The sequence below is a fragment of the Manis javanica genome, chromosome 11 (genome assembly GCF_040802235.1).
Source record: "Manis javanica isolate MJ-LG chromosome 11, MJ_LKY, whole genome shotgun sequence".
Taxonomy (NCBI): Eukaryota; Metazoa; Chordata; class Mammalia; order Pholidota; family Manidae; genus Manis; species Manis javanica.
The window spans coordinates 25,848,052-25,862,847 of record NC_133166.1 but is presented as its reverse complement, the minus strand read 5'-3'; the positions used below and the strand labels follow the sequence as shown (position 1 = coordinate 25,862,847).

Sequence of the window (14,796 nt, the reverse complement as noted above, 5' to 3'; positions counted from 1 at the left end):
GAAAGAACATTTGGGCTGTGAACAATTTCCTGGAATGTGTTGTTTTAATATATCTGATTTTTCACAAACAATTCAAAACCAGTTGGATGATATTCATATTATTGATAAGTTTTCACAATTACCTAGATTACCTGATTGGTTCTCTTGGTTTCACTGGCTATGGCCAATACTTGTAGGCCTACTTCTTTTATGCATTTGCCTTTCTGTTTTGGTAGCATAGGTGTGCCATCTGATTGCTGACTTACTAAAGCCAATTCATGCATATGCTATATTTCAAGAAGTCATGGCAAAAAAATAATTGCATGTTATTTTCTTGAGAGACTGACAGATCACTATATTTTAAAATTCCACACCAATTAAGGGGATGACGAAGTGTTTGCATAAATCTTTTGTATGCCTCTTTGCTCTATCGTATTTACTCCCTGCACGGCCCCAAGAAATGGCTGGCTAGCCAGAGATGGGTAAGATTCCTCATGGGAGGAACAATCTAAGACAGGCACAGTCGCAGGGGCCAACAGGTCGAGAGATGAGGGGGTCAACTGAGGTGTGGCTTAGCACCTCTCTCCCCCTGATGAGGCATTTCTTGTCGCCCCTTTCTTTACAAAGCTGCGTTGGAATAATGGACTTCTCTTCCTTTTTGATTTAAAAACGGGGGAACTGTAGGTTGCCATCCATAGATCATTCTGTTTCTGTGGGAATTGATTGCCTTCCTTGGAATCTGTGGTGCATGTGCAGCTCACTAAATCTAAACCGAGATCTGTTTCTTGTTATCCCTACCCCCTCATTGTCTAGCATGAGGGACGACTTGCCCCAGAGACCTGGAGGCAATTACATTCCTGGAGTAAAGCATGTTAATCATTGTGTCTAGAAACTTGTTAACCCACTCAAGAATGTAATGCCTGATCAATAAGTATGAGAGGTGTCTTTCCAGCACCACTCTTGAGCTGGTATGCCTTGAGTCCGCTGGCTGGCCTATTCAGGTCTTCAGTATCTGATGGCGTCGCCTCCTTTCTCTGCGGGGTTGGAGACAGGGAGGAGGCTGACACATACACTACAGATACTCACCTTGGAATCCCTGTGTCATCAAAGGTCATCCAAAGGGGAGGGACTTAGGAATTCCTAGGGACTAGCCAGGAAGAAACTTACTGCCGGACCAGTAGCCCACTTTTTTTTTCTAGTTCTGAACTCAGTGGAGGAAGAGTTGGGAATAAAAATTCTAAAAGACACGGGATCTCTGCAAACCCTGAATTAGTAAGAAGTAATTCACTGAAGAAGTAATAACCCTTCTATCTCACTGAAGGAAAAGGACAGGTTTTTCTTTTAGTTCCTGGGAGCTTTCACCTCCCTGCAAAGGTAAAGCTGGCCGGTGAAAGCAAAACACATTCTTATGCCATGACCAAGAAATGCCACAGTGCACGTCTGACTTTCACTGTAGCACTGTGAATGATTAACTTTTTAAGGCTGGGCCAAGAGATTCCAAACAAATTCAGTTTCAATGAAACAGAAATACTGCAGAAAATGAAATAACAAAAAACAAAACAAGATTAGGCCTATATACAGAAACATTTATTTTACTATTAGTTAAATTTTTAAAAAATTCTAATTCTTTAATCAGTTATTAACTTCTTAAAGCCAAGCATGGGGGTATTCTTATCACTTATCTCAGTCACAGGGTGAGGGAGCCAAGAAATGAACAGACAACATACTGGACCACTGCCTGCCTGTATCTTAGAAATGACAGAAGATTTGAAAGCAGTCTTGCTTAATTTTTAATACCACATCAGGTAAATTACATATATATATATAATTTTTTCTTTTACAAATGAGAAACCAAACAATCCCAAATAATTTAGTTGACTTGGTAAGGACCAGTATGTAGCAACACCAGAATTAAAATATTCTGTGATAAGACACACATACACACTCCACCTATTACTGGCAAAGCTGGAGTAGCCTTGATAGTAACAGAGCAGCACCTGGGATCTGACAAATGAGACTTCAGTAAAAGTAGCTCTAGTGCTCTTGAAGGCACAAACCTGTTTCATGAGACAGTGACACAGCCTTATTTTTCTATAATTAGTACAGTAAACATTTATTATTAAGCTAAGACACTTAAACGTTTTACACTTAATGACATTAACCTTCTTGCAATGATCCTAAGTATGGTGCAGTTTTCAGTACCAAGATGATTTTAAGAAAAACAGCACTTAAGTATGTTGTTCAAGGTGATATACCAGTATATGGAGACTGGACTTGAACACAAGACACTCTGGACACAAACTTCCACTCTTAGTACATTTTATGATACTTTCTCCTTAACTCCTTGATGAGTAAGAGGCATCATGGGTAAACTGACACAGTGCTAAGAACTCATTCTGTAGTAAATGATTCCTATACAAGCTCTTTAATAGTACACAAAAGTTATTAAAAAGCTTACCTTCACCTTCTCAGGCATTGGCAGAGGAAATGAGACTGTAAACATGTGGCAGAGGTATTATCTCAATACTGGACTTTCTTTACGAGACATTAGTCAATTTTTTCTTGGCAGCATGGAAAATGAATTAAGATTCTCTCCTAATGCAAACATGATATTGGGGAATATATGACATGAGGCAAATGGTAGATCTTACTGATGAATAAAGGATATTTAAATGGAAAAAAGGGAGGCAGCAACAAAAATATGGCCAGAATGGTGCAGATAAGCTCAGTGCATTAGATGCACCCGAAGCAAGACGAACTGCAGACAAGCGAGTGAGAGCGTGAGAAGGTTCAAGAGCTTGGCAATCAGTCATGGAGATACTGTATTTCACAGGACTGAAATGTGGAAAATTTGTCTGTGAAAAAGAACATAAAGAGAATTTATAGATGAGAAACTCATGGTTGGTGGCACTGAAAAATGAGACAGTGGCAGGCTTATAGTCCTAGAAAACCCCAACACGGTGGGGGGCACAGTGAGGGAGAGGGTTAAGATCAAGGGATTAGAGGACTCCTCCAAGGCATTATATTTAAGTTGATTCTGTAACCCTACAGCCGGCAGCCATATTTAGGTGGATACTTGAACATGTTGATTTTCACCTCATCTAACAAGAAATTTCATACTGGATTCAGATTATTTTCCATTATAGCACACACACACCCCCAGGATCCAGGTATGCTTTTTGACACATCTGTACCCCAATGTTTCCCTGATCTGATAACCAGGGAGCCTAGGACACCATAATCATCCTAAACACCATTCAGATATACATTATTTGGTTTCCAACTGCACACATCTCTCACTTGTCTCCAATTCGAAGAAATGGCAACATATGATTTATTGTTGGAGCCATTCAGAGTCACATGAACTGCAGAAAAATTACAGAGTTGGGTGAGGGATATGACGTACCTTTATTTGTGACATTGTGAGAGGGATCTTGAGGATAACTTGGGTGGGAACTGGCAAGAACTTTGCTCCATTGTTGAGAAGAGGTATAAAATCACAGAAACGTATTATAAGTATGTGTTGGAAGGGGAAACACAAGTCTTAAAACATTTCTAGAAAACGAACAATTCTGGAAGATGATGGCTTGGTGGTAACTGTGACTTCTTACCTTTGCCCATTTAACAGCTCTGAAATGATAAAAATGCATAATATTCAAGATAAGCAAAGGACTTAGCCCTGAAATCTATTTCCTCTCTAGATGAGGAGGAGGACTTGGGACTATGGTCAGGAAGTGAACTGGTGAATGAGGGGCTAATCAGACCCCTGGCTGCCCCCCATTGAATACAAGCGTATCACCCAGCCTCACAGTATCTATCCTCCTGTGCCTCCTCTGTCCACACCCTCTTCCCCATTTAGCCCCCGTCATCAGAAGAAACTCACAGCCACCCACTTGCTAGCACTCCTTACCATCAAACATTTGCAGTATCCTTCTCATATCAGGCATTTGGAACACTCTCCCTTGTTCCTTGGGAATGGCTTTTGGCTTCTTCAGAGTCAAGGTTTCACTCCTGGAGATGACAAAAATTGACCCCCACACTTCTGACTTTTTGTCCCTCCAACCACTGACATATCTTTTCACCCTACTGATGCACTTGAACCATTCTTCCCAGAGACCTTGAGAAAGGAGACAGTAGACTCCTAACCTTGGAGCCAGAAGAAAGGAGCTCATGTCCACCTTCCCAATTACCCTCTGTGTGATCTTGGAAGGTCCTGACCTCTCCAAAGCAAAGTTTCTTCCTTCCAAAATGAAATCATTAACCTTTCCCTCTCTACCTCGTAGAAAAAATATGAAATGATGGGTTCAACAAATCAAAACTTTGGTACCTTTATAAAAAACTAATGTGTGGAAATCAGAGAGGGAGGTAGCCTAACCTGGCTTGTTGATGTTTGAGATATATCAAGTGTAGGAACACTGTCTGGAGAGGAAAGTTCAAAGTGTTCTCCCTAGTAGGGAGTTCCTCAGAATAACATTTGAGATTTCAGGTTCTCTGGAAAAATTACAAACACTTGGAAAAGAAGACATTATGAACACCAGACTAACAGTAGTAGACTGAATTTCATGTTCTGCAAAGAACTTGATGCTGCCAGGTAGGTGTGCAAATTTAGACACAAGGATGCTGCCTTGGCACTTGGCTTCTGAAGTGTGTGATCAAGATGGATCGAGTGTTTGCACCAGGGCCAAATATTCCTTGAGATTCAAGTCTGTTTTGGGAAATACAAACAGAACTGTATAGAAAGATCTGATCTCTGCTATATCCTGGGCAGAATTTAAACATAAAGGAGTTGTCTCCAACTGGCTGTTTGGCAGATAAAAAACACATGACCTTCCCACAATAAGTCAAGTACCTATAAAATAAGAGAACCTGAGTTATATACGAGCACACAGGGTAAATAAAATGTATGAAGTCACAGAGGTCTGATACTGCAATACCGTTTACTGCTGATAACCAAACTCTGCGGCTTCCCACAAGCCAAATAAATGCCCCTCATAGAATCTTGCCCTTGTTCCCACAAGCCAAATAAATGCCCTCTATAGAATTCTCTCTAGTCCCAGAACATTGAAACAATGACTTGTGAACAGAAATTTCACATAAAACTACACTCAAATTTTCTTGCCCTATGAGGTGTTTTATTCTAATTGACCACCAGATGACACTAATAACTTTAAACCTCTTTTCACAGCACAAAAGATCATCTCTGGTCTCCCACACATACCTTTCTATGATGTAATTCACATCCTAGGGAGGAAAGAGAAAACAGGAGTCAAGAAACAATAGGCTCTCCGCACTTACAAAGCTTCCCCACATCCCCACTGCCCCCTGTGGTGGGAATAGAGTGCCAGTGTGAGAGCCAAAGAAGTAAATGTTAAGACCCAGGCCAGTCACTCATTCCATAAGACTCAAGTGAGGGTGTCAGTTTTCCTAAAAGGTAAAAACAGTTTTGACCCTTGTGGAAGTATAGAATGAACTTTGCAGATCTGAAGATGAAACAGATTTATGAAGAAAACAAAAGTTCTGGAATTTTTCCCCCAAATGCATTAGGTTCCTCATGAGATAGTTTCACCAATTCATGGTACTGTCATTTACTCAATAGAAATATAAAGCGATGTATTATTATTTGTCAGAGATCATGCCAGGCTTTGGAGAATCAAAGTTGAGTAAATAATCATAGTATACTTCAAGAAGTATATATGGCTTTTGCTGAGGGTACACACAAATGTATTAATGTAGGTGTTATAAAGCAAGTTAAAATAAACCTACTACAAAAAAATATTAAACTTTTCCAAAAAGAGAAGCCCAGAAATGGCTTCACTAGTGTGTTTTACTGACTTGTTAAAGAATAAATAATCCTAATTTTTCCCTGTCTTTTTCAGAAAGTAGAAAATGGGAGAAAAATTGCAATTCATTATTGTGAGAGAAATCTTGGAATCTGTAGTTCATTTGTTCATGAGGTACCCGATAAACACTTCACACTAGGTCACAGATGACCAGGGCCTACAGACTACCACTGGACACCACGGGTCTTCTCTCCACGGTCAAACTTACACACTGCACTTGATAAATGAATAAATATGAGATGCTCCCTTGTTACTCATGCATTCAATTATTGTTATACCCCCAAAACAGATGCAGGGAAAGGGGTACTGCAAGGGCACAGGAGCCTGAGTGTCACCACCAGAAGCAGCCCAGGAATACCGGTGAGAAGGAGCCTTAGTCTTCACCTTTCTCTAATCTCAGATCTTAGAGCTTCTTTCTGAGTCTTACCTGCAGCAGCTCCATTGTGGACCCCTTCAGCCGCTTCTCCAGGTCTGAGATGAGCTCTCTCAGGGACCCACTGTGCTGGGTCACCCTATTCTCAGCCTCTGCCAGGTCATCGAGAATATCTTCCTCCTCATTCACCAGCTTCTCCAGCTCCTTCTTCTCCTCAGAGTCCAGGATATCTCTCAGTTGTTTAAACTCTTCCTGGACACTTTGTTTTTCATTTTGTATTTGAATCTTCATGGAAGAGAAAAGTATACAGGCTATCAGGCACAGACTAGCAGCCAGAAAAAGGACTTTTTATTTGGGAAGTTCTCACAGGGAGGTGACATAGAACAGGGAAGCAATTTTGGAGGGAACCTGACTTCCTATTATTTCCCTTTATCACATTCTAAAATAATGGCCTCAAGCCTGCATTATTGAGGCCAACCCTGAGCCAAAATGGGGTACATGGGTGTGGCCCAGCATTCACACAGCTGTTCAAGACAGTCTGTGCCCCCTGCATCACTCCTGGTCACCCTCTCCTTCTCTCAGGAGCTGAAGTCTTCTTCCAGAGTAGTCAGTCTCAAAAACACAATGGGAATAAAATACAGAATTTACCAGCTCTCCACACCAGAGAGTCCCTCTCAGTGAATACCTCCCTCTAAATATGTGTGTTCGTTTGTGACATGTTCATTTTTTGGCCCCTACCCCAATCAGGAAGAGGATCAAATGACTTTGGACATTTCAACTGCCAGAGAACGAAGAGGAAGGGAGCTCCTTGTGATGGACATCCACGGTCCTGCCCACATTTCCATCTACTCCATCAGAAGCGTCTCCTTTTACCTTCCAGGAAGCTTTCTGTTCTCTGAAGTCAGCCTCCAACTTCTTAGCTTCCTGTTCCTCCTCTCTCAGCCTCTCCAGGACTGACTGGAGCTTCTCCTAAGAGTAATCATAGTGATCATGGTCAGCTATGGGCTTTCTCACCACCAACATAGAGATGAATGGGAAAGAAATCAGGCTGGTCTCTGAAGAGACTAGAATTCACAGAAACTGTGAGAACAGCAATTAGAATCTGTGACTTGTAAGAAAACCCGAGGTGGTGAATGTTTTCTTTGAGACTCAGGTGATAGAAGTCACCATCCCTTTATCAAAAGAAGCCTGATTCTGCAGCAAGGAAAGAGCTTGTATTTCAGTCTACCCAGTTCCCCAGTTACCCTTCCTGTTGAAAGGGATAATTAGAGATTTTCTTGGGCATCCAATCTCTACCCATCTAGCACAAGGTACAAAAATATCTACTCTTGGATAAGAGCCTGTGCACTAGGCTGATCCTTTTGTAACTGGATGGAATGCACAGATGGAATCCTCCAGTCTTCCGAAGGTGAGCTTGGAAAGAAAAGACATCACAGGTTTCGGGCCTATAGTGACAAGGTAATTAAGGTCCAATGCAAAGTGGAGATATCCCATCTAGTACCGTTTTCTGCCCTTTATTTCCTCATTCGGATCTCTTACCTGGTACTCCTGGGCAACCTCCTCCATGAGGAAGGTGTGGTGACCACGGTGCTCCTGAGACCGCTCACAGAGCCAGCAGATGACTTTCCCATCCATCTTACAGAAAAGTACGAGTTTCTCTCCATGGCGCACACAGAGATCTTTCTTCTGCTCCTCCTCTGTACTCAACTTGACTTTCCTGAGCTTCTCCACTATGTTGGCCACGCTCCGATTAGGGTGCAGTTTCCCAGCATAATAAACCCTTTGGCATACAGGGCAGATGATCTTCCTTTGTTGGTACTCTAACTCTGTGTTCTGTGCAGAGATGCAGGCTTGGCAGAAGGTGTGGCCACATTTTGGGCTCACGGGTTCTACCAGGAGGTCCAGGCAGATGGGGCAGGTCAATTCCTCCTTTATATTCGCCAAGAGTTCTAAAGCCATCTCAACTGCGCCCCTTCTCCAACCTGCTCTTACTTCTGAGGCCTTTCTTGTTCACAGATCCCGTATGACTGGGAAGCTTAAAAGGGAGCAGAGTAAGAAAGGCAGGAGCAAAATGATACTATTGTGTAGAAATCAAGGAGAGGCCAAGACCAAACTACTGAAGGACAAAAATTAAAAGGTAGAGAAACAAGGAAAGGAGCTTGGTGACCTGATAAAAAGGACTTTTCATATTAATTTCAAGCACTTTAGTCTTGGTTCATAAGACATGACAAATTCTATCCTTATCTCTGCAATGATGGTGATTTTCCTTTACTTTCGCTAAACAAAAAGGATGACCTGCAGCCTTTTCTACCAAGATCCTTGTGTGACTCACCACTGATCTTGCTTTTTCTTACCCATATAAAAAACACATCCTCAATGTCAGAAGCACCAAACAACTTAAGCCTATGGGCTTTCACACCTGCTCTTCTTTCAGCATGGAATGCTGCCCCGGCTATCAGCATGACTCACTCTTACAGTTCAGTATTAACTCTCCTTACAAGCTCTCTTATCAGAAGGACATGCTCTACCTTATTTACAGCATAACCACTGCCATCACTTGCTATAAGTTTGCAATGAATTCTCTTATTAGCATGACAGAATATATGACAATGTGTTTGTGTACATGGGTCAGGGCAAGCTCTCTATCAGATGTACAAACAGAGACAGTAAATGACTTACAAAGATCATTTACCTTCAATACAGAGTTGGGATGACCCTAATGTACTCAGGATCATCCTTCAGAAGTCTGTCTCCTATCCCAGCAAGTTAATCAGAGACCAACAGAGATAATTTCATGATCCAATTAATAAAGAGAGCAATGGGGGATATGGAAGTGAAGTGATCCAGATCATCTGGGAGACTCTGGACAGTTTTTTGTGTTTTTAAGTGGTGAGATTTCACCTTGGCTTGGAAATATGCCAAGGACGTAGACAGGAGTCTACACTACAGGAGTGTCTGTATGCGGACAGTGTGGAGGGAGATGTAATACACACTCGCAAGATCACACAAGCCAATACCTGAAAAAAAACATGGATGCAATGAATGTCAGTCTTGAGAAAGAAGTGTCAAAATTAAGTGGCAAGATCATTCAACTAATTATTGTTGATAATGAATTATATGCTAGCAACTGGACTAATCTCCATAAAACACAAACATGAGTCTAAAGAGAGGGTGTAAACCACTACTTGCCAATTCATCTGGAAAGTAATCATAAGACAAATAATCAGCCACACATATACAAAGAAGCAGATCTGAAAAACACTATTAGGAAGATGTACATGTTTCTGGGAATCAAATAACGGGGCAAATTCTTGGTTTTCCAAGAATTCCAACTCGGAAAAAAAGGGTACTGAACTGGATGCTGAAGAAGATGAAGAAGTATGGAATGAGAGAGTGAAGAAAGATTAGGTGGAGCAGACGACCTGTTCACGGGAGACATACCATCTTTTATGGGTTTTAAAAGGCAAATGTGGCTGGTGTGCAGAAAACTGCCAGGCCTTTGGTATCACATGAGCCTCTGATGACCATAAAATATGATACTTCCCAAATTACATAACATTTAGGGACTCTTCCCGAAGAGCAAGGAGAAATTACCAGTGTTTTCCCGTCAGAGAAGAGTGAGGACATAATTCCCTCTGCGCTCGGGCTATGAAATGTGAAATGGACCCAGAGTGGGATCGGACAGATCGGTTTCGTGATGAGAGCCAGAGGGACAAGCAATGAGGGAATGGAGAGCAGCAGGTCAGACGGAGGGACGAGGTCAAAGGGTAGGGCCAGGGTTGGGTTAGATATGTGGGAATGGAGTTAACATCAGGCCTGGCTTTCTTCTTATAAAGATAATATTGACTTACTCTTCCCCTAGTAGTTAGTATTCATTTGTTTTTCTGGGAAACCTGCTGGGTTACAATAAAGTGGAAGGTCAACTGCCTTGCAAGGCAACATTAATGGATAGCAAAAGTGGCCTGATGCATAAAGTGCATTTGGACTAGGAAGACATGCCAGTTGGTAAGCAGAGACCGCATTTTTTACAAGGGGATTGAGATTTATAATCAGATATGTCTTTTAGGCCTCCAGAAGCTATGCTCAGGGCTTTCACAAGGTAATCAGTCCTGTGTAGCATTAGGCTTATCTAGCCTATGGTAGTTCCACATGTATCCCTCTACTCTTATTTCTTAAAAAGCTGAGATAAAGTACCTCCTGCACCAGTGTAAGGGCCATCACCGCCAAGAGAGCTCACCTGGGACACCATGCCAGCACGCTGTGTCTCCTGACTGTATACCCCACCTACGCTAAGTGAACCTGGCCATTCACGTCTTATTGGGCCTCCCAGATGGGAATGAAAATCCCAGTTGGAAACTACTGCTGGTCAGTCAGAAGGGGAAATCATTGGGTGGTAGCACAGGGATGCTCATTCTCTGACCTGGACACAGTATGGCCCTGTGGCCACAGTCTAGGCTCAGGGGCTCTATTAGGAGCTCCAGGCAAATGGGGCTGTACAGCAAAAAACAAAGAAGGGGACGATCTTGGGAGTTACAAATGTCTTGATGGTTACCCAGGTTTGATAGTAAAGGAAAGCTCTCCAATATGAGATAACCAAAAAGTTTTCCTTTTGTTCAGTACAAGGGAGAGGAAAGCTGTAAAAGTTGCATGGAGATAAATTTAAACCACCTAAAACTGGCCACTCCTGCCATGTTCAGCACCCATGAAGGGAAATAGATAAAGAACGAGGTGAAGGTGAACTGGAAGTCTAATTTAGATAATGGCACAGATACTAAAAACAACTTAAAGACCATATGCATGGTTGCTGAGACTATGTCCCAGATCGGGCTCTGGTGAAGAGCAAGACCAAAGGTGGATATTGTATCAAGGGTAGATATTGTATGATAATGTCTACCTTATTTATGACTTAAGCTGTGATCCAAACATGGATTGTGGCCTCCAATTATTTCTCATCCCATCTGATGCTAAGAAGCATCAAAAGCCTACACAGGTGTGCATTTCTGACAAAGAAATTATCTTCACAGTGGGACTACAAAGAGCTAATGTTAAAGCAGCTGCTGCCACAATGGACACAGAAGGAGGAACGTGCAGAGGAGCTGAGTTCCCACACATGCAGATGACCCCACTGCTACCTAAGCAGTGACCCAAGGGCTCCAAAGCAGTCTGGGAGATATGGGAACATGAGCGGTCTCTGCCTGCGGGAACTCCCAGGTCAGGCACCAGATCAGCCCCTGCTCCTGGCTCTTCTCACAAGATCTGAGCCCAGGAGAACACAAACTCAAAATCTCCCAGAGCTGACAGATAAAGATAAGCAAAAAAGACATTCAAAGACCATAACTATGTTAAAGACCAAACAATAAAGATACCAACAGAGCTGCTTTGGTGGCTAGAGTAAAACTGTTTCTTTAAGCATGATGAAGCCACAAATTACTGTTTTATGAAAACTCTTTTCCTCAATAGAGTGGAAAAATGAAATTGTGCTATATTTCATTTGTGAGACACTTATCTAATAGTATTTAATACATTTAGATATAATATATCTTATATTACTAGCAAATAATATATACTTATATATATAATATATATAAGCAATATATACTTATAATACTAGCAAAATAAAAACTAATGCTGAAAAGTAACAAATTCTAAAACAGTGTGATAACTGGCATGACAGAGGTGTACTGTCTTGAGTTCAGAAAACAGGTGTTAACACTGACTTATGGCTCAGGGCAGTAGGGTTGGGGTGGAAGGAATATGTAGCAGAGGTGGTATTCTCCAAAGCCAACTTTCATAAAGTAAGATTTGGTCAGAGGAGAAGTCAGACTGACAACAGAGGTGTGACTGGTATTTCCCACATGCTCCGAGGAAGGTGGGTAAAGCTGTACCTTCTGTAGGAAGCAGCGGAGTGGGCATGGGGTATGGGTTCAAACTGGCCTTTTCTGTTGTTTGATTTGTTTTCTTCGTTATTAGTGAAGCATGTATTAGAGCGATACATCACTACCTTACTCAGCTCCCACAGTTTAAGTATGCCTTATTTGTTCTGTGATCAGGAGTGTTGCACCCCAGCCATTTAAGGGCGGTTAAACATTGAGTTCGGATAAAGGTTAATAATTGTATGATGTGTAATACTGACTGCTTTTAAGTGTAATTTTGTGATCAATAAATATGAGAAGTGCCTTTTCAGCACCACTCTTGCACTGTTACGCCCTGAGTCCCCTGGCTAGTCCTTTCAGGTCTTCGACAACTCATCGCGTCTCCCTCCCTTTCGCTGGTTGGGAGTCAAAGAATCTGACACGGGGGCTCCCCTGCTCTAAGTTCCCTCCCTCAGGGATCTCAGGGTCTTATCTTCATACTGAGACAGGGACCATGGTGAAGGCCTCCGGAAAAAGCAAAGCAGGATAATTACAGTCAGAGCAATGTAACAAGGTGCAAAGAAACCTCTACTGAAACTCCATGTTAAACATTAAGCAAAGTCAGAGTCACATTAATTCTCTAGAGCAAAAATATCAAACTAGGAATATAGGCATTCTTCAGTAAGATTAGTTAAAACTAGAAAGCCAGAAAAGACTCAAAATTAATGAGCTAATCAGTTAAAGCTCAAAAGCCTGGAGTAATTTGGCCTGGAATGTTTGACTACTCCCCAGATAAGAAAATTTCTCAACATAGCCCATGTCTTCATTGTATCAATTAAATCATGCCACTGTAAGATTTACTTTAGCCTGCTAAAAGGCCCAGCTTATTTTTTTAACTTTACCCATATGCTGCTTTTCCTCCTCTAGCCCCTAATCAAGTAATTTACAACCTGGGCAATTAATTTAGCGAGCAAGCCCAGCCTTAAACAATATAGTAAAAGCAAGAGGGATTCCATCTTAAAGCTAACATTGCATTTTAAAAACCAGGAAGTTAAGAAGTAAGATTCTTAACTTTCTCTTTTAGCAAACATGGTAAGTACCTCAACCCACCTTGGGGGCAGGGTAGGTAGTATCGATTGCTTCCAGACCAAGAAACTGCTATCCTGGGAAGGAATCAGAGCAATAAATTTCTTCTGTTACCTGAAGAACTGATAAGAGGAAAAGAGTGTTAGTGTCTCATCAAAGATAAACATTCTAGGACCATTTGGCAGGTCTGCATCCCTAAACCTTTGTCACATTCATCCTCAACTGCCTATAAATCCCCTAGACAATGCACCACCATGGGCTCTCTTGTCCCCTCCCAGCGTGAGCCAGGAGCTCTTTCCTTTCACTTTATCTCTAAAGAAAAGCCTCTCCCTTGCTTTCTTATCCTGAGTGTTTGCAAAGTTCCTTCTCTTCGACTCTCTAAACAAGAAACCCCCGGTATCAAGACTATTTCTTCTGACATCTTTTTATATCATTAACACCAATCAATTGATTCATTCTGTTTATATAAAAAGTCAGAAAATTCTTCCTACATGATCCTCTTGCTCCTAATCTTTAAGGTGAGCTCAGTTTTTGGGTGGCAGTTGTGGCCCAAGAAGAAGGGTGAGACTGTTGGTGATTTTTAAGGAATTAAAGCAATTTCCTGTGTCTGGATGAGTAAATAGATAAAGGCTGCTGAGTTTGCTAGCTGTTACACCATGAAACTCCTAAGCACAAACAGGACAAGGTAAGGAGAATTTATCTAGAGTCACACAGAAATACTACACTTTTACATTAGGACAAACTATTGGGATTCAAAGATCCCTCTGCCTTTGCTTCTATTTTGGGGGAAGGGACATTCCATCTCTGAAAAATCAAGGATTCTGGCTGTTCTCAGCAATGTACAATTCAAAAATTACTGAATGGGAAGGAGAAGGGGGTAGATTCAGCCTGGTGAAATAATGGTTCCTCCAGGCAACAAGCAAAGCCTTTCCTATCTCTCAACCCTCCCTTCCAGAAAGCCTGCCCTTCCCCCAGCTGGCCCCAGCCAGCGAGCTCAGCAGGAAGCCTGAGAACAGAGCCTTTTTTCCCAAGCAAATTTGGTGGTTTTTGGTCTGAAGTCTTCCAACCTCTGCCCTCCACAAACCACGCAGCATACCCTCAGACACCAATGGAGAAGTCAGCTGCGATTCCTTGAAGAAGAGTGGTCAGCACTCAGAGCCACACACAGGATCAGGAGCAGCAGAGTGAAAATGAAAGTTAAGTTCCTGGGGGTAGGGCAGGAAAAAGGAGGGGCCAGTTGGAGGCCTCCATATAGGAAATGACAAAGCTTTTGTGGGGGGAGGGGGGGAGGGGTCTGGCAGGCCAGGGGCTACTTTCTTATTCCCACCTCACTTCTGCTCCTGGAAGCTGTTCACCTGGCTCCTCTAGGTAATTCGTCCATTAGAGCACGAGGCTTACCCAAGCAATGTAAGTTCACACACACACGCCTCATCTTTTTTCCTTTCAAATGAGCCATTGGAGGACGGAAACAAAGAACCTCCTTTCCCTCACTGAGGACCCAAACTGAAAACTCTGCCCCGTATCCAGGGCGAGCTGAGCGGATCTGGCCAATTCGTGTCCCAGTAGGTCGTATGAGAGGGAATGCTGTTCAAATCTGAAATTCTCAGGTGGTCATGTTAGGGGGATGTTATTTTCCTCGGTTCTTGTCCCCACCACAACAAAGAAC

General features: G+C 42.2%; 1 protein-coding gene and 1 pseudogene across 7 annotated transcripts; both read right to left on the bottom strand.

Moving 5' to 3' along the window:
* Nucleotides 1–1,751: 1,751 nt before the first annotated feature.
* On the bottom strand, nt 1,752–3,456 carry LOC140844628 (E3 ubiquitin-protein ligase TRIM34-like; annotated as a pseudogene).
* Nucleotides 1,752–14,358, bottom strand: LOC108385131 (tripartite motif-containing protein 5-like). Of its 7 annotated transcripts, none has more exons than XR_005056680.2 (9): nt 14,227–14,358; nt 13,155–13,252; nt 7,732–8,227; nt 7,066–7,161; nt 6,247–6,477; nt 5,198–5,220; nt 3,890–3,990; nt 3,386–3,609; nt 1,752–2,834 (listed from the first exon to the last, which is right to left on the bottom strand). XR_005056680.2 is itself a non-coding variant. In XM_037000977.2 (9 exons), the coding sequence occupies exons 4-9, from the start codon at nt 8,149–8,151 to the stop codon at nt 3,587–3,589; spliced, it is 894 nt and encodes a 297-aa protein (XP_036856872.2). In that variant the 5' UTR covers nt 8,152–8,227; nt 8,885–9,209; nt 13,155–13,252; nt 14,227–14,358; the 3' UTR covers nt 3,369–3,586. The 7 variants fall into 7 exon arrangements, 5 of the variants coding, with proteins under 5 accessions (XP_036856872.2, XP_036856871.2, XP_036856869.2 ...); XR_001850209.3 differs by having other exon boundaries at nt 1,752–2,574; XM_037000977.2 differs by lacking the exon at nt 1,752–2,834 and adding an exon at nt 8,885–9,209 and having other exon boundaries at nt 3,369–3,609.
* Between the last annotated feature and the right edge of the window lie 438 nt (nt 14,359–14,796).

Excerpts from the sequence above, each read along its gene's own strand:
- LOC108385131 (XM_037000976.2), bottom strand. The coding sequence starts at position 8,151 with ATGGCTTTAGAACTCTTGGCGAATATAAAGGAGGAATTGACCTGCCCC. Across the intron at positions 7,162-7,731 it reads AGGTTGCCCAGGAGTACCAG|GAGAAGCTCCAGTCAGTCCT; the intron begins GTAAGAGATCCG and ends GATTACTCTTAG. Across the intron at positions 3,991-5,197 it reads GTGAATTACATCATAGAAAG|GAGTGAAACCTTGACTCTGA; the intron begins GTATGTGTGGGA and ends TGTCATCTCCAG.